We start from the raw sequence: 16,561 nt of genomic DNA, 5'->3' as shown, positions 1-16,561 counted from the left end.
GTCGAGTCTGTCACATGTAGTTTGTGGAAGCGATCGTCGCTGCTTTGCATCTGCACACAATTCAGCGTTTCAGGCGAAAGCGACCAACGGCGCGCTCTCTCCTCTTGCTGATCCGCCCTTGAATCGTGCACATGCTGAGCTGCATTGGAATGTGAATGAAGAATAGGCTGTTCGATACGTCACAAGGCTCAATGCACCATAAGAGGCAACTCTCACTTGTTCTCACATGAATTTTCTCAGTTGCCGCCACCTTGCCTTGCTGCCTGACACACGTGCCCCGCGCTTGTCGGCTTGCCAAGCTGGATCCACCCTCCACTACTTAATCATTTTCTCCCTCTCTCACTCTCTTCTTTCGAATCTTGTCTACATACCTCAGAGCTAGCCTTTGAATCTGTGTAAGCGCCACACAACTCGTTGCAGCATCGCTCCAGGCACTAACACACCTGCGCAGAACTTTCAAACTCTTGCAGACTTGCACCCTTCAACAACTTCCATCCACAAACAACCGCCAACATGGGGTACGTGGCGACGCCGTGGAGCGACGGCTCCATCGCCAGGACGCAAGAGCAGTGACTGATTATGGATGCAGTAAGGAGAAGACTCACATCAACGTCGTCGTTATCGGCCACGTCGACTCCGGCAAGTCGACAACCACCGGTCGTAAGTGCTGCAAAACATGCGCCCGAAGCATTGGCAGAGCGCTCACACTATCACAGACTTGATCTACAAGTGCGGTGGTATCGACAAGCGTACCATTGAGAAGTTCGAGAAGGTGAGCAACTGCCAGCACACAAATGCATTTTGTCGCACAAATTTTCGCCGCTTGTCGCCTCTGCGCTGGTGCCCCTCCAAAACTGGTGGGGTGCGAGAATTTCGGCGCTTTGGGCTCTGCCGCTTGCGATGACTTCATCCGCTATGACTCCTCGCCCACCGCTCAACGCATTGGGCATACCGCCAGCACACCACACATCTGCACGACCACACTTCGCATCAAGAATAGACTGCTGACAATGGCTCCTCACAGGAAGCAGCTGAACTCGGCAAGGGTTCCTTCAAGTATGCCTGGGTGCTCGACAAGCTGAAGGCCGAGCGTGAGCGTGGTATCACCATTGATATCGCCCTCTGGAAGTTCGAGACTCCAAAGTACGTTGCGATATCTCGATAACAACAAGGTCCATCCAGCTAATGTCTCGACCAGGTACTACGTCACTGTCATCGATGCCCCAGGTCACCGTGATTTCATCAAGAACATGATCACTGGTACCTCCCAGGCTGACTGCGCCATTCTCATCATTGCTGCCGGTACTGGTGAGTTCGAGGCTGGTATCTCCAAGGATGGCCAGACTCGTGAGCACGCTCTTCTCGCCTACACCCTTGGTGTCAAGCAGCTCATCGTCGCCATCAACAAGATGGACACCACCAAGTGGTCCGAGGACCGTTACAACGAGATCATCAAGGAGACCTCCTCCTTCATCAAGAAGGTCGGCTACAACCCAAAGACCGTCCCATTCGTCCCGATCTCTGGTTTCAACGGCGACAACATGATCGACAACTCCACCAACTGCCCATGGTACAAGGGCTGGGAGAAGGAGACCAAGACCAAGTCCACTGGCAAGACCCTCCTGGAGGCCATCGATGCCATCGACCCACCTCAGCGACCAACTGAGAAGCCTCTCCGTCTCCCACTCCAGGATGTGTACAAGATTGGTGGTATTGGCACGGTCCCAGTCGGTCGTGTCGAGACCGGTATCATCAAGGCCGGTATGGTCGTCACCTTCGCCCCAGCTGGTGTCACCACCGAAGTCAAGTCCGTCGAGATGCACCACGAGCAGCTCACTGAGGGTCTTCCTGGTGACAACGTCGGCTTCAACGTCAAGAACGTCTCCGTCAAGGAGATCCGTCGTGGCAACGTTGCCGGTGACTCCAAGAACGACCCACCAAAGGGCTGCGACTCCTTCAACGCCCAGGTCATCGTCCTCAACCACCCAGGTCAGGTCGGTGCCGGTTACGCTCCAGTCCTCGACTGCCACACTGCCCACATTGCCTGCAAGTTCTCTGAGCTCCTCGAGAAGATCGATCGTCGTTCCGGCAAGTCCATTGAGAACAGCCCCAAGTTCATCAAGTCTGGTGACGCTGCCATCGTCAAGATGGTGCCATCCAAGCCAATGTGCGTTGAGGCTTTCACCGACTACCCACCACTCGGTCGTTTCGCCGTCCGTGACATGAGACAGACCGTCGCCGTCGGTGTCATCAAGTCGTAAGTTACTCGCGTTCCAACGTTTCTTGTTCATTGCTAACAAATCCCACAGTGTTGCCAAGTCCGACAAGGGTGGTGCAGGCAAGGTCACCAAGGCCGCCCAGAAGGCTTCCAAGAAGTAAACGGTCTCTTGACTGGAACTTCTGTTCTCAAATTCACAAGCGGGTGTTGATTTGGATTGTGTTGTTTGAGTCCTTCTTTCTCTCGATGCAGAGATGGAGCGGGCTTTTCTTCCCTTCTCGATCCCAGATACCCGGTCTGAGTACCACTACTTCGGCATCAGCAGCATTGTCCTTGGTCGTTGAGGTGATGCGCTGCAACAACAAGAGCGAACGACCACCTTTTCCTTTGTTATGAAATCATGAGCGATGATGATGGCTACGGTTCTGCGGCGGATAACCAGTCTTATGCAACTGGGCTTGCCTGTAGCTTTAGATTTTCACGGCTTCAAACAGGCCCATGAACAAAAGCAGTTTGGAGAGTACCTTCAGTGCCACCCGTCTCATTGTATACTGCTGTGTTCCATGCTACATGTATACGCTAAAATGTTGTCCCATGCGCCCAGTGCTGTGACGTGGAGCAAAGTTCGTGCCGAAATCTGCGAACACGCCAGACGCCACGATTCTGTCGAAGCGGCGCTCTCGAGTACGCCACATCAGCGCTGGGCCTTTGCGAGGCTGTCGCTATCTGCCATTCAAGTCTGAGCCTTTTTCCAGATGACTTGCGAAGATAATGACCAAGGCCGACCTTATTGCGGATTGCGTCCTCCGAACATTTGAAGCACTGCCCGCCAAATGCAAACCTCGCACCCTTCCCAATGGCCGTAGGGAATGGGTACCTCTGGCCGGCATTGTGCTCAGCAAAGGGCCAGCCACGTCCGCGACAGTGGAATGTGCTGCGTTGGCGACCGGAATGAAGTGCCTTCCTCAGTCGAAACTTGGCATAGCCAACGGCAACATCTTACATGACTGGCATGCCGAGATACTGGCCTTGCGATCTTTCAATCGATTTCTGATAGATGACTGTGCTCATCTGGTAAGTAAAGGGCGTGATGAGGATGGGAGATGGGTCAGCTGGAGGCCGGAAGGCTCGTCCGATGAACAAGGCCAACTTTTTCAGCTCCAGGATGGCGTTGAGATACATATGTAGGTTTTCTGGACGAGAGCTACGAGTCTGTGTCACGCTGACTTCTCTCGATTTTATAGGTATTGCTCAGAGGCGCCTTGTGGTGACGCGTCGATGGAGCTCACAATGGCAGAACAGACTGACGCAACACCTTGGGAAAGACAGCAGTACGTTGGAGAAGACGGACTGCTTGGTCGCGGCAATTTTGACCAGCTTGGTATCGTCCGAAGAAAGCCATCAAGGCCAGATGCTCCGCAGTCTCTGAGCAAAAGTTGCTCAGACAAGCTGGCACTGAAGCAATGCACGGGAGTACTATCGGGGTTAGCGACAATACTTCTACATCCTGGAAACACCTTTATCGCAAGTCTTATCCTGCCTGAGGACCAAGTCGTCAGCAGTGCGGTCCAAAGATCTTTCAGTGCGAGTGGAAGAATGGCACCACTAGAAGAAGAGCGCTACAAGAAGGCCTGTAATCAGTATGGCTATCGATTCCAGCCGTTTGAGATACAAACGACCACAAAGACTTTCGACTTCTGTAAGCCTGCTAAGGACTGTCAATCAGTTCCTAGCAATCTGTCAGTAATGTACACGCCGCAATGTCAGGAAATCTTGATCAACGGCGTGCTGCAGGGACGAAAGCAAACAGATCCTAGAGGAGCCAGTTGCGTGAGTCGAAGACGAATGTGGGAAAGTGTGAATGACATTATCAGGTCTACGGGAACATCGGCAGCAGCTGAGGTATTGAGCGTACAGAACTACACCGAGCTGAAGCAGCATCCACTTCTGGAAGGCAGAGAGCTGGTCAAACGAGATGTGCGGAGTACAGGGTTGCAAGGTTGGAAGCAGAATTTCGGTGATGATTTCACCATCCAGGACTTAGGATGAGGTCGATTGTTCTCCCATGCAACAAGCTGGCAGGCCTTCGAGTTCCACAGAGCTGGAAGTGGGAAGTCAAGGAAAGAAGCGGGAAAAGCGACTCAGAACGAAGATGTGAAGTTCGAAAATGCCATTAAATGCTACAATGCATACTCTATCTATCGCTGAGGGTATCTCTGGGTATCGCGCTCATAATAAGAGGGTCCGACCAACGCCATGCCATCCCACCGATCTCTATTGGAACTCAATGTACGCCAAGGGCGTGATGTATGGCCCACTATTGTAAGGCTGGGTCCAAGTCAGATAGATGGCGTTCTCGGAAGCATCCGAAGAAGGGAGCAATGCTGGGTTTGCCTGCAAAGTGTAAGCTCCGACAAATCCAGTACCATCTTGACCCTTCCACAGAATGTATGGCTCAACCCAAGGACCTTCAGGTGCTGGAGCGGTCGAGATGTAGAACCAGGCCACAGGCTGTCCGTATTTCTGGCCGATCCAGATGAAGGACTTGTAGAACGCAGAGTAGTAATAAGTTCCTTGCCAGCCAGCTCCGCAGTTTGGGATGATGATGCCGCTATCCGTGATCTTCGGCATCGTCTTCACCCATTTGCCCGACACGTAGTATTCGTAGGCGCTCTTGTTCTCCATGTAGCCAAGCTTGACTCGTGCGAGAGCTGGTGGATCAGGATCGTTGACCTTGCCGTACAAGTACGCGTAGCCATTGCGGATAACATTGCCGTAGTCGCCATATCCGATTTCGCCAGCCTTCCAAAACGCTTGCGCCACGACTGTTGCCGCGGGCACTTTGTTCTTATCCGATGTGCCAGTGTAGACTTGCTTCCAAAGCATGTATGCTGGCGGGCCGCCGACAGGCATGAAACCCTTGATCTTCGACTTCGCAATGAACTGGTAGGCAGTGAACCGTGTCGAGCTCACTTGCGTGACGATCGGCTGGCTGTTTGGCCAGTAGACCCAACGTCCGGAGTCGTCGGAGCATTGTCCATGACCCACAGGGCAGTTATCGGCTTGGGCTGGGAAGTACTCGATGTGCTCGCCGTACATTTGCAGAATAGCATTCTTTCCTGTCGATCCAGCTCCAACAGGACCACTGCTTACCACGCCTGCACCCAAAGGGGACCAAGCTGCGGTATTCATGTAGATGGGAAATTTTGATTCGCCATTGATCTGCAATTGATTGTCAGAAAAGGAGCGTCTGCATTGCTTTGATGATCCGTACAAATGCCATAGTGTCTCTGCATGTCCAGAAGGCTCGGCTGCCGATGCGTGTGGAGCCGCAAGAGTCTCTGTCCAGACTAGGATCGGTGACGTTGCCGACATATTTTGCAGATTTGAATTGGGGTCGCACTCCTGTTGGCGTTGTCTGCTGTGGAGCTGCTAGCGCGGAAGCCGCCAGCAGAGGGAGAAGGAGCATGTCGAGCATGCCGAAGTGAGATCACGGTATTGCAGTCGATGTAGCCAAGTGCCGTGATAGCAGGTATGCCAGTGGTCAGACGCAAACGAGAGACTTCAAGTAGGCTGGGGCACAGTGGTGTTGACAATCGCAAGCATCGACATGGCGGCGGGCTGAGCAGTGATATACACCAGCAGAAGACGGCATGCCTCTGGTCCTGCTAAGACAGGCTCAGATCTTGGGGCTCAACGGCGACCAATGATCAAGCACTGCTGCCGATATGAGACCCATAAGGCTGGCTGTGAAAGGTAAATGTGCAGTGGAGGCTGAGCCAGAACCCGCCGGAGGGTGCATGCGTGAGTTACAGATGGGCACTCCGCAAGCCATGCCACGAGGCAGCTTGCGTGCCATGTGCGGTTCTCGACTAGAAAAGGGTTTCGTGGCTGACATGGCGCACGAAAGGGGACATTGTACGGCGTGGTAGTCGACTCGGCATGCAAGCCTTCCGCTTGGCTGCAAGAAATATCGTCCTCGCCGGCGCGTCTAGTCTGCGAAATCTTCAGCTCCCGTCTGGTGGTTCGCGGCTGGGCAGGAAATTCTCCGTCGAGACCTGAGTGGCGAGTGAACATTCCACCAGTGTGCCCTTTGGCACAGCACGAGTGCGGAAACACAGCATGTCTCGCCTGTGAAGAGCTTACTCGCGGACATCGAGCCCAATTTTCGCCCAGCGCAAGCAGCAGCTTGCAGGTCCAGAGATGCGCGTCTCGCTCCCGAACTTTCTCTGCATGTTCTCCCGTGTGTTGTCCTTTGCCCTTTTCCAGACTAGCGGCATGGCGCTGGGTGGACTACGAGAGGTCGGGCTGCTCCAGCCAGCAAAGCATAATGGTCGAGAGGCGGTGTTGAGGATGCGCTTGCGAAAGTTTATTCAAGTCTAGATGCTAGTGCACCGACCACACGTGGTCGACCGCATTTTCGGTTCCAGGCAGTTGACGAGTGATGTGATGCATCGAACGTGGCAAGAGCGTTCTCGGCCACGAATACATGCGAGCTGTGCGATCAATTGATGGCCTGATGTGCCAACAAGTCATGCGGCACCCGTGCTGCTCACATTCGCTGCCTCCGCCACATATCTGCCAATTTCCGCCACAAAACGCCCCATACGGCGAGTCCGACTACAAGACATCGTACTTGCAGCAGACTTGCCTTGTCGGGCTATGTAATACCACGGATGTTCCGCGTCCGTAGCAGCACCTATTCGTCTCGGCCGTTTTTGACCAACGAGGAGCGCACACCGTCTGGCAGGCACTTGCAAATGCTTTGGTCGGAATCGTCTTCGAGAGTGGTACGAAGCGTGGAGGCGAGGACGCGACGATGTTGACTGCGAGAGGCACTTGCCCTCCGTGACAAGCTCCACTCCTCAGCCGTGAAAGGCGGCGAGTCATCTGCTCCCACGCAGAATTTGAGGATGAATGTTGATCGTCCAGCCCTCTACATACAGTATCGCGGATCATCTTCCCTGGACAAACGCTAAATCGATTCACCCCTGCCTAACAAGTCGTCGCTAGGTGCTCAGGAAGTCTGCGACCCTGACATCCCGCTCGACCACTACCGCTGCTGAAGGATCGAGACGACGGTAATAGCCAGGCTCGCGACGCGTCTCTCGAAATTCGCGTTTGCGGTACCACGCCAGGCCATCGGCGTTGGCTTCCCACACGTGTGCGCCGACACGTGTAACGCCGTAGTCTTCTGCTGCCTTCTGCACGACTGTGCGAAGCAAGTGAGTAGCAATTCCGTGATGTCGATAGGGCGACAAAAGCACTAGAGTGCTCAGGTACAATACAGGCGCCGTGGCTTCGCGGGATGGAAATTCCGTACTCGCGGTGGATGGTTCCAGTAACCTACAGCGAATGGCACCGATCAGACGTCCCTTTCCCTTCGACTGAGATGTCGAATCATCGTGCCAAACTGCAAGCAGAGTGATGCTGTTTGTGACTGGGTCATTCACAATGTCCTTGTAGAACTTGTCCGGGTACGGGATGGGGAGTAAAAGACTCGTTAGTCGCTTGAGGTGTGGGATATCGGCTTGAGTGCATGACCTCAGCTCGACATTTTGGGGCAATGGGCGTCTTTCCGAAAGGTGTGCTGTCAGCTCGTTGGTCGGGCTGTGGTCGGATTGAGGTTGGGATGCTTCTACGTCCGCTGCTGGTGTTGTGATCTGCACTGGTAGCTTGCCAGTGTCGGGTGTCTGTGATTGCTCAAGCGACGGTGCGCTCCGGACAATGGCTGGCTTGTTCAGCCAGGCGAGCAGTGACGACTGCGACATGGGACATGCTCGCTGCGGCGAATGTACATGTCGTGAGGAAAGTCGGACATGTCGGAGTAGCAGAGTGGGAATTGGCTGGCGCGGAATTGGTGGAATTTGACGGACCCCGGTCAAATCGCAATCAAAGTCTGGCTTGAGGCGCAAAAGCCTACAGCGGCCGCAGACAGACGTGATACTCGCTGTCGCAGCAACACGATGGGAAACGCTGGCTCATCTTCCGCGCCCACGTTCAATGCGTATGTGTCATTCCTGGAATCTGCGAGCATGCAGACGCTAATTGGCCTGCAGCGACGCGCCCGTGAGGCTCAGCCAGTCCGTGATTAACGCTCTGCAGGACAGCCCGGAGGTATGCCGTGAACCTATACCATTGCTACCATTCTTCTAACCATCTCTGTCAACCCAGTCCGACTCAACCCGTGCGCAGCAGCGTGAACTGGTCGCTCAGTCGCGCGTCAACGCAGATCTCCAGAAAATCCGCGATTCGCAGGCTCAGAAACTCGACGAGCTCGCAACTTCAATCACCACCGAACAGCCCGCACAAGACTCTACCGAAGACTCGTCCAGCAAACCAAGCGGCCTATTCGCACACCTCAGCTCCCCGTTCTACCACGACTGGACGCCCAAAGACGCTCAGCCCGCCTCGGAGCCCTCGAACCGCTCGCACGACAGTGTCAGCAAGGAAATCATGGATCTGCGCCAGAAACTCGAGCAGCGCAAGAAGGTGGAGAAGGTGCCGGCAGAGGTAGAGAAGGCAAAGGAGGGCTTGGTACAATGTCTGCGGCACAACGATCGCAGGCCGCTGGACTGCTGGCAAGAAGTGGAGGCCTTCAGACGTGAGGTTGGGAAGCTGGAACAGGCCTTCATTCACAAGGCTGGAAGATGAGACGGTTTCACTCCACTGTACAGTTTGCGGATGTAGAGCACGCGAAGTGGTTAGATGCGCTGAGACGCAGCGCACCTATTCCCTATCCCAGCCATCATGGCACGCGAAGGTCGACCGTCCAGCAACGCCGGCCATCTCGAAGGATCGACAAAACTCGAGCTCGTGGTTGTCAGCCGATCATCTATGCTCAAGCGAGAGCTGACAGCAGCCTCGTGCCAGTACAAAGACTTTGTCCATTGCTATTACCATTACTATGCTCTTGCCAATCACCGCTCAGCTACGGATCGTTCTCTGTTTCTGGAACTTTGAGCGGCGCGCCTCCACTCCACTGGTATGCTTAAGTTCGAGCTACTTGCTGAGCTTCAGACCAGCTGCGCGTTGCAGGTGACGTGCATTGCCAGCTCCTCCTTCTCTTTTCCTCAGCCAAAGCCCGTCCTAGGCGGTATGGGTGTCGGGCAAGATTTGCTAACGGGTGCAGCAGTCCGCCACATCGCCAAACAGGAAGGATTCAGCTATGCGCACGCTCCCACATCGACCCAGTGTATCGACGCGCGCTGGCACGTCTGGCCGTCACGGACGAGCACGCAGAATGATCTCTTGTGTCGGAAGCTCGGTGGAGGAGAATCGGAGCAGGTGTCTTCGACGACGCTACGGCAAGTACGTCGAAGTTAAAGGCACCACTTCCGCTTCTATGCAGCGAGCCGTGCCATCCCATATTTCGCCATCGCCGCCCTGCTAAGCACATTTCTAATCCATCGCACCTATTCTTCCAAGCATGGGTCTCCTCGGGTCATTCAAAGATAGGATCAAGAGCTTGGTCCATAGAGCACATCGCAAGAAGCCAGAGGATGATTCTAGTCGACCAGCCGGCGATCCCGCCCCTTCAACAATCATAAAGGAACCGGAACAATTGGTCTCACTGTGGCGACCTAGTCAAGCCCAGCAGAAAGACATTGTGAACCGAGACCAAGCGCCGCTCAAGACGCAGAATCGTGCTGTGCAAAATGTGCAGGCTGCGACCACCAGCGGGACCCTGCAGATCGTCCTTGAGAACCAGTCCAACAATGCTGATATGTACGCGTATATCACGGGTCAAGCTATCGACAACAATGGGGCCTTGTTTTTGCTTCAGTCGGACGCCAGGACACCTTACTATCCTTCCAGTCCATCTTCTACAGGACAGCCGATACCAGTCAACATCTCCATACCCCTCGGAGCTCCAGGCAACAGAGTGAATGCGACCATTCCTCGCATCGCTGGTGGACGAATCTGGTTCTCGCAAGGCTCGCAGTTGACATTTTTGCTCAATCCTGGCCCCGGCCTCGTTGAGCCTTCAGTCTTCAACCCATCTGATCCCAACTACAGCAAAAACTTTGGCTTCTGCGAGTTCACATTCAACTCGGCGCAGGTCTTTGTCAACATTTCTTATGTTGACTTTGTCAGCAACATCCCCATTGCACTCACCCTGCAGGACACCTCTGGAGGTACTCAGCATGTCAGCGGAATGAGGGCTAATGGCCTTGCCACCGTGTCCCAAGGTCTGCGTGACCAGACAGCGAGGGATGGCCGCCGCTGGAGTTCATTGATCGTGCAAAGTAACGGCCGAGATCTGCGTGCCCTCAGCCCCAATTCAGGCATCACGAATAACCCAGACTGGTTCGCGACATATTGGACAGACTATGTCAACCAGGTATACTCCAAATACAGAAACGAGGACCTCATCATAGACACTCAGGCTCAATGGGGTGAAGTCCGCGGGCGGGTCGGAAATGACGGCGTCCTAGACTGTGGTGACGGCAGCAGATTTCCCAGACCCAATGCAAAAGACATTTTCGGGAACAGTACAGGACCTTTTGCGACCGGCGGCAACGCAAAGACGAATGCGATCATACCTCGTCTCGCTGCAGCCTTCAATCGAAGCACCTTGCTGCTCAGCAATCAGACCCCGAATGGTACAAATCCTTCCCAGTACTACCAGAACTCACCCACGAATGTAAGACAATGATTCCCAACCCGATCGATCATCTTAGACATGGCTGGCTGACATAAGATCTTAGCACTACGCTCGCCTCGTTCATGCTGCAAATGTCGATGGCATTGGTTACGCTTTTCCATACGATGATGTGACTCCAGACGGAGGTGTGTACAGAACGATTCCAGGCATAACCAAACACTAACTTTCCAACAGGAAAACCCCAAGAAGGCGCCATCTTCAGCTTCTCTCCATCTAGACTCATCGTTACAGCTGGAGGCAACAATGCGCACGCCTGATGCAGGCTTGGACGCAGTCAGCTGCGATCAAGGCCGGTCGCGTTGCCAGATCTGTAAGATGTCACGTCCCCAGGTACCGACAGCTTGGGATTTGTGATATGTTTGAATCTGCAATTGATTGGCGCTCACGCAATCCGCACTTTCTTTGGGTCGGAGAACTCGTCGCAAAGCCGTGCAAGCGAAGTTCGAGATTTTGTGGAGACTTACCTATCTATGCACATAAGCTGTGCTGTACCTGTTGCATATTAGTTGATCAATCAGATTCAATCAATCATAATGATGATCGTGAACCGAGTTTTCATTCGTCTTCTTGTTCGTTTCAGATCTATCGTATGCTTCATCTTAGGAGTTCGAAGAAGCTACAAGGACTTCATGTACTCGTTGACGGATTGGGATGTCCCGAATTTCCCTTGTTCCAAATCGATGCGGAATATATAGCATTGGTAGCACGACTTGCTCCGCCTTGCGTTTTCTCATTCGTTCTCACATCTATCACGCTTTGTCTCTGTAGCTTGCCCCGTCGTTCGGCGCTGCGGCTTGGTTGACACAGCGTCGGCTGTGGCTTTTTTTGTTACTACCATTTTCTTCTTTTTAACACCTTTCTTTGTGATAGTCTCTTCGATTTTGAGGTTTTGACAATTCCATTTCGCTTTACTGGCAACATGGACTATTTGAAAAGACTGCGATCCTCAATGACATGGACTGATCGATCGATGGAACGAGAAGATCTGCTGGTTGAAGAAGCAGAAGACAAGAATGATAATAAACTTATCCGAGAACTTGAAGCGAAATATCAATCACTAAGGCGGGCCTTTATCATTGTTGTTCTACTGTTAGGCTGCATCATAGTGGCCGTGGCATTACCATGGCACACCAATGATCTTCATGCATCGCGATCAAAAGGTCCGGTTCCAGAGAGTAAGTGTGGGCTTCAAAGGCGTGCGTACAGAACAAGGACAAGTTGTTGACAAGATTGCAAGTACCTTTCTCGAGCGTGACGTTCCGTCAGAATGAGAAGTTCTCTGGCACTTGGTCCCCACAGTCTGATGATGCTTGGGTTGAGATGATGCCCGTAAGTGGAGAGAAAAACACTAACCGTGGCTACCTCGTAATGCAACGACCTCTGAGTGCAAGCGCCTAACTAGATTGGCTCTCTCAATCCATGGAAAGCTTTGCTGATTGGCTTAGCGACCTGCGGTTGCACTCAGAGGTAGTTGCATTCAGAGGTTTCCACGGTTAGTACTAGTATTGAAGAAAAGACGAATCTGACATTTGACAGCCCGGTGACGGCTTCGTAGTCATCGATAATCCGCGCGACTATGACTTGCCGCCTGGCAAAAGTAGTCGCTATGGCGAGGTCTACGATATCAGCATGTGGCATCAACTGCATTGCCTTCTGCATATGCGGACGTATATGTCGACAATGCATTCGTTTCTGAATCAGACGAATCTGCAGCAGATGTATGATGTGGTGCTGGCACCGCAAGTCGATCATATACTGCACTGCTTCGATTATCTTCGGCAAGCGGTCATGTGCGCGGGCGATATGACACTGGAATGGCCGAGGACAGAAAGTGATGGGAGAAGGTTCGCTGTGGATGGTTGGGACGTGAAGCATGTGAGTATCGCTCCGCATTGATGGGCTGTGCTGTGGTCGTCAGCGACGTTGCAGGCATTCGTTTGATACCAATGCTTACCTGAGATCTGTCGTTTCTAGGATAATTGTAAAAGCTGGGACGCCATGTCAGACTTCGTGGAGAAGCACGCAGTTGGTCATCATCACCGACGAGAATCCTTGTGAGAATCGATCACTCGAATGTCAGCGAATAGAAGAGCGCTGTTAGCTGAGGTTTACAATCGCTCCTCCGAAACACTGCAAGACACTTTCGCTGCAGGGCTACATAAAGCAGCAGAGACCTTTCGCCTGGTTTAGAGAAAGCGGTGCCTCCGGGCATATCTCACGGCGACATCGAAGGCGCAGACTTTGGCGGTGGTCAACCTCGTGAGCTGACAAGCTTCATTCTCATCGGAGAAAAGTGTGCGTGCTGGCGATTTCTGGGCCATGCTAAAGGGTATCAGAACTCTATCTATATCTCTACGCTCGTTGAAGAGACGTGGAACCTGACTTTTGAACTCCTGAGGGAGAACGCTCAGTCAAAATAATTCGGGAACAGCCATTTGAGGTTCTCCTTGGCCTTTGCTGAGCGACCCGCAGGAGCGGTCATACTGCCTGCGAATTTGCTCTGACCAGCCAGGTGTGTGGCCGACACGACATCAGCGTGCTCCTCTTTGCTCAGCTCGTTCAGCACGGCGCCCACGAAGCGGTAGGCATTCTCCGAATTGGCCTTCATGTTGCCCATGACCATTTCCACTGTGACATCGCCAGCAGACTCGTGCCAGCAGTCGTAGTCGGTGGACATGCAGATCATGGCGTATGCAATCTCTGCCTCTTTCGCCAGCTTCGCCTCAGGAAGGGCAGACATGTTGATGACGGAGCCGCCAAAGCTACGATACATGTTGCTCTCAGCACGCGTGGAGAACTGCGGTCCTTCCATGCAGATGAGCGTGCCCCGGTCGTGCAGTATCACGCCATCGCCTTCCAAGCTGTGTCCGCAACGACGCACAATGTCGGCGATCTTGCCGTCGAAAGGATCGGCAAAGCCTACATGTCCGACCATGCCGCCCTCGAAGAAGGTGAAGGGCCGGATGCCCTTGGTGCGGTCGATGATTTGGTCGGGAACGACAAAGTCGCGGGGCTTGATGGCCTCTTGCAGACTGCCGACAGCGGAGAAGGCGATGACGGTGCGGACGCCTAGTTTGCGCAAGGCGGCGATGTTGGTGCGGGCGGGGACCTCGTGAGGCGCGAACTCGTGGTGCAGGCCATGGCGGGAGATGAAGGCGACGGGGATCGGCTTGCCGGTCGACGGCGAAGGGTGGTGGAGAACGGAGACGGGCGATGAGGGAGAGCCCCAGGGCGTGTCGACCTTCAAAGAAGCGACATGAGTGAAGCCGGAGAGCGACTGCAGGCCGGTGCCTCCAATGACTCCAATGGAGATGGGATCTGGAGATGGTCAGCCCGCCCGCTGCCAATGTTCTGCACAGCCAGCTCGCCGTTTGCGCCTACCATCGTAGTGATCCGCGACGTTTGTCATCTTGCGGAAGCCGATATGCACGCGACGAAGTGACTGGAGGGGTCTGATGAAGGACTGTGCACCGCGCATTCGAACACAGCAACTTTTTGTTCGGACTAGAATACAGACTCGAGCTTGAACCCCGCCAAACCCCTGTTCATACGTCAGCGACGAACCCACGTGCTAGCCAGGGCTGATACCAGGAAGCCCAGTTTGTTTGTGGGCAGTAAAATAGAAAATGGGAAATACGCTCACTTCGCGATCTCTCTCGCGAACTGGGTCCCGTAGCTGACTCGTCAGTCGAGACAGAGCGGAGGTACGAGGAGAGGTACAAAGGCAAGAGAGGATGACTTTAGCATTGAAAGACACATGTCGAGTTCTCTTGTCTGGTTTGCGGTCAATTGCTTCGTTATATCATGGGATTACCCACTCGAGCCACTTCTGTACTTAAACGCCATGCTTCAATGCTGACTGGGGATATCATTCTTTCGTGAATCGTCTTACTGTAAAACCTGTTGCCGTAATCAAACATAGTACTGCCGGCGGCTCGATGAACGATGGGTGCTGCGCCGGCTGCCATCCACATATCCTCCCCGGCTGCGAGATCGGCTTCCTGACCTGCGGTGGCCGTGACGAGAGTGATGTGTTGTTGTGCGCTTCACCACGACTCGATCGTCGTCCTTGTGGTGGTGATGTACCAGTAGAGCCAAAAGCTGTGTATTCATTAGTCAAGTTCCATAAGGAGTATCAGATGTCAACTTACGAATGTGACGAAGAACGCGATAATGTTGATAATGGCCAATGCCCAACTCGCCTTCAACATGGCGCATGTCTTGTTGACGTTGAATCCGAAATCATTACCGCTTCCGTCTCGGCCATAGTATCCAAATGGACCCAAGTCGACGTAGAGGTTTCCGGTGGTGAAGTTGGCACAGTCTGCGTTGCGAATGCCTCGAAGCTCCACCACACCAGCGATCAGAGCGCCCACAAATGCAAGATCAACGAGCGCCACGAAGAACGCGTCGTGTCTGGCGCGCAAGTAGCTGATCAGAGTGAAGAAGGCCCACGCCAGTGCCAGTACCGATACTATGAACAGCACCAGGATGAAGTTCGGCGTGAGCTGGTTGTTGTCGACGAAGCCGTGTACGAACCAGCCTAGCATGCCCACAATGGGGACGAGAGTGATGATTTCGAAGATGCGCCATGAAAGGAACAGAAAGCCGGAGATGGCCATCTTTTCGGCGGCACCGTCTTGTTGTGGGAGCTTTCGTTCTTGTCCAAAACGATCGTCGTTGAAGGCTCAGAGCTGGAGCCGCTAGTCAACCCAGTCTGGTCGAGTTGCGCAACGTTGTAACGAAGAGGCAGAGTGCGGCGCGAAGCTGTTCGGATTGCGTCAAAGGTGGTGGCAAGCTGGCGACGAGGTTGCGACGAGATCGATTTGTTGGCAGATGACAGCTCACAGCCTCACATTAAAGTATTCGTCGATCCGAGAGGGCTGGGAGTCGAGTCTCGCAACGGTCGCGAGCGTTGCGCCAGAAATAAATGTCGAGCAGCTTCGAGGCGGCCGGTGAATTGTTCGAGACCGGAACCAAGAAACGTGAATGATCAGATGCTGCAGATGTTTAGATTATAACTACCATCATCATCGCCAGTGTCGCTTAGGACCTGGTGGCTGGGGGTCGATTTAGCCACGAGGTGGCTGGAGCTTGGCGCGCGTGTTTTGCTTTGCTGTTCGTCGGCAACGCTCGTCGTCACTTCTCCTTCCAATCAACGGCGATTCAGTCTCATCACGCATACGGCGCCATCGATAACAATGCCAGGCGAAAGAACAAGATGCGCTCCTTCAAGTGAGCGAGGCAGCTCACACCTGTAGGCGAGCCTTTGGAAGCGACCAACGCATACCCTTGTTACCACTAGGAACCTCTTGAGCGTGCTGCCCGAGACACTCCAGTACCTATGCACTCCTTGTTTCTCTGGTTCCTTTTTTTTTTAACATCTCCAAGTCGTTCTGCTTGTATAGAAGGAGCTGGACAGAGGTGAAACTCGCGATGAGAAGCAAGTGAGGGTGTTCCCGGCCTTCCGTCTCGCGACCCGGTATGAGACGACAAGACGCAGCAGACTCGCATCTCGTGGCAGGTTCGAATTTCCGACTACCTTCCTTCAACAGACAGAGCGACCTAGAAATGCTGCTCCAAGCAGGGATATGAGGAGCACTGGAATAGCCGACTTTTTCAGCAGCACGTGGTCTTGAGGGTGTAAATACGAAGTCCTAGCTGCTGTTTCGCTT

At 53.6% G+C, this 16,561-nt stretch overlaps 9 protein-coding genes across 9 annotated transcripts; 5 read left to right on the top strand and 4 right to left on the bottom strand.

Moving 5' to 3' along the window:
* Positions 1–513: 513 nt before the first annotated feature.
* TEF1 (translation elongation factor EF-1 alpha) lies at positions 514–2,379 on the top strand (the record flags this gene model as incomplete). The annotated part of the gene is made up of 6 exons (XM_023594009.2): positions 514–518; positions 590–660; positions 717–772; positions 1,025–1,143; positions 1,199–2,257; positions 2,310–2,379. The coding sequence occupies 6 exons, from the start codon at positions 514–516 to the stop codon at positions 2,377–2,379; spliced, it is 1,380 nt and encodes a 459-aa protein (XP_023458146.1).
* Positions 2,380–2,989: 610 nt separating this feature from the next.
* On the top strand, positions 2,990–4,267 carry RHO25_001398 (uncharacterized protein; the record flags this gene model as incomplete). Its single annotated transcript, XM_023594008.2, has 2 exons — positions 2,990–3,402; positions 3,463–4,267. 2 exons carry the CDS (start codon positions 2,990–2,992, stop codon positions 4,265–4,267), a joined length of 1,218 nt encoding a protein of 405 aa, XP_023458145.1.
* A 225-nt stretch (positions 4,268–4,492) lies between these two features.
* RHO25_001397 (uncharacterized protein) lies at positions 4,493–5,696 on the bottom strand (the record flags this gene model as incomplete). The annotated part of the gene is made up of 2 exons (XM_023594007.2): positions 4,493–5,440; positions 5,493–5,696. 2 exons carry the CDS (start codon positions 5,694–5,696, stop codon positions 4,493–4,495), a joined length of 1,152 nt encoding a protein of 383 aa, XP_023458148.1.
* A 1,531-nt stretch (positions 5,697–7,227) lies between these two features.
* Positions 7,228–7,989, bottom strand: RHO25_001396 (uncharacterized protein; the record flags this gene model as incomplete). The annotated part of the gene is made up of 1 exon (XM_023594006.2): positions 7,228–7,989. One exon carries the CDS (start codon positions 7,987–7,989, stop codon positions 7,228–7,230), a length of 762 nt encoding a protein of 253 aa, XP_023458147.1.
* A 195-nt stretch (positions 7,990–8,184) lies between these two features.
* RHO25_001395 (uncharacterized protein) lies at positions 8,185–8,872 on the top strand (the record flags this gene model as incomplete). Its single annotated transcript, XM_023594005.2, has 3 exons — positions 8,185–8,225; positions 8,278–8,335; positions 8,393–8,872. 3 exons carry the CDS (start codon positions 8,185–8,187, stop codon positions 8,870–8,872), a joined length of 579 nt encoding a protein of 192 aa, XP_023458150.1.
* Positions 8,873–9,647: 775 nt separating this feature from the next.
* On the top strand, positions 9,648–11,143 carry RHO25_001394 (uncharacterized protein; the record flags this gene model as incomplete). Its single annotated transcript, XM_023594004.1, has 3 exons — positions 9,648–10,865; positions 10,930–11,011; positions 11,061–11,143. 3 exons carry the CDS (start codon positions 9,648–9,650, stop codon positions 11,141–11,143), a joined length of 1,383 nt encoding a protein of 460 aa, XP_023458149.1.
* Positions 11,144–11,805: 662 nt separating this feature from the next.
* On the top strand, positions 11,806–12,944 carry RHO25_001393 (uncharacterized protein; the record flags this gene model as incomplete). The annotated part of the gene is made up of 4 exons (XM_023594003.2): positions 11,806–12,061; positions 12,124–12,215; positions 12,423–12,761; positions 12,861–12,944. 4 exons carry the CDS (start codon positions 11,806–11,808, stop codon positions 12,942–12,944), a joined length of 771 nt encoding a protein of 256 aa, XP_023459230.2.
* A 349-nt stretch (positions 12,945–13,293) lies between these two features.
* Positions 13,294–14,364, bottom strand: RHO25_001392 (uncharacterized protein; the record flags this gene model as incomplete). Its single annotated transcript, XM_023594002.2, has 2 exons — positions 13,294–14,204; positions 14,268–14,364. The coding sequence occupies 2 exons, from the start codon at positions 14,362–14,364 to the stop codon at positions 13,294–13,296; spliced, it is 1,008 nt and encodes a 335-aa protein (XP_023459231.1).
* Positions 14,365–14,798: 434 nt separating this feature from the next.
* On the bottom strand, positions 14,799–15,508 carry RHO25_001391 (uncharacterized protein; the record flags this gene model as incomplete). Its single annotated transcript, XM_023594001.2, has 2 exons — positions 14,799–14,987; positions 15,038–15,508. 2 exons carry the CDS (start codon positions 15,506–15,508, stop codon positions 14,799–14,801), a joined length of 660 nt encoding a protein of 219 aa, XP_023459228.1.
* Between the last annotated feature and the right edge of the window lie 1,053 nt (positions 15,509–16,561).

Source organism: Cercospora beticola, chromosome 1 (genome assembly GCF_033473495.1).
Source record: "Cercospora beticola chromosome 1, complete sequence".
NCBI classification, from domain to species: Eukaryota; Fungi; Ascomycota; class Dothideomycetes; order Mycosphaerellales; family Mycosphaerellaceae; genus Cercospora; species Cercospora beticola.
The sequence above is the reverse complement of the archived record's forward strand: the minus strand, read 5'-3'. Positions and strand labels throughout refer to the sequence as shown.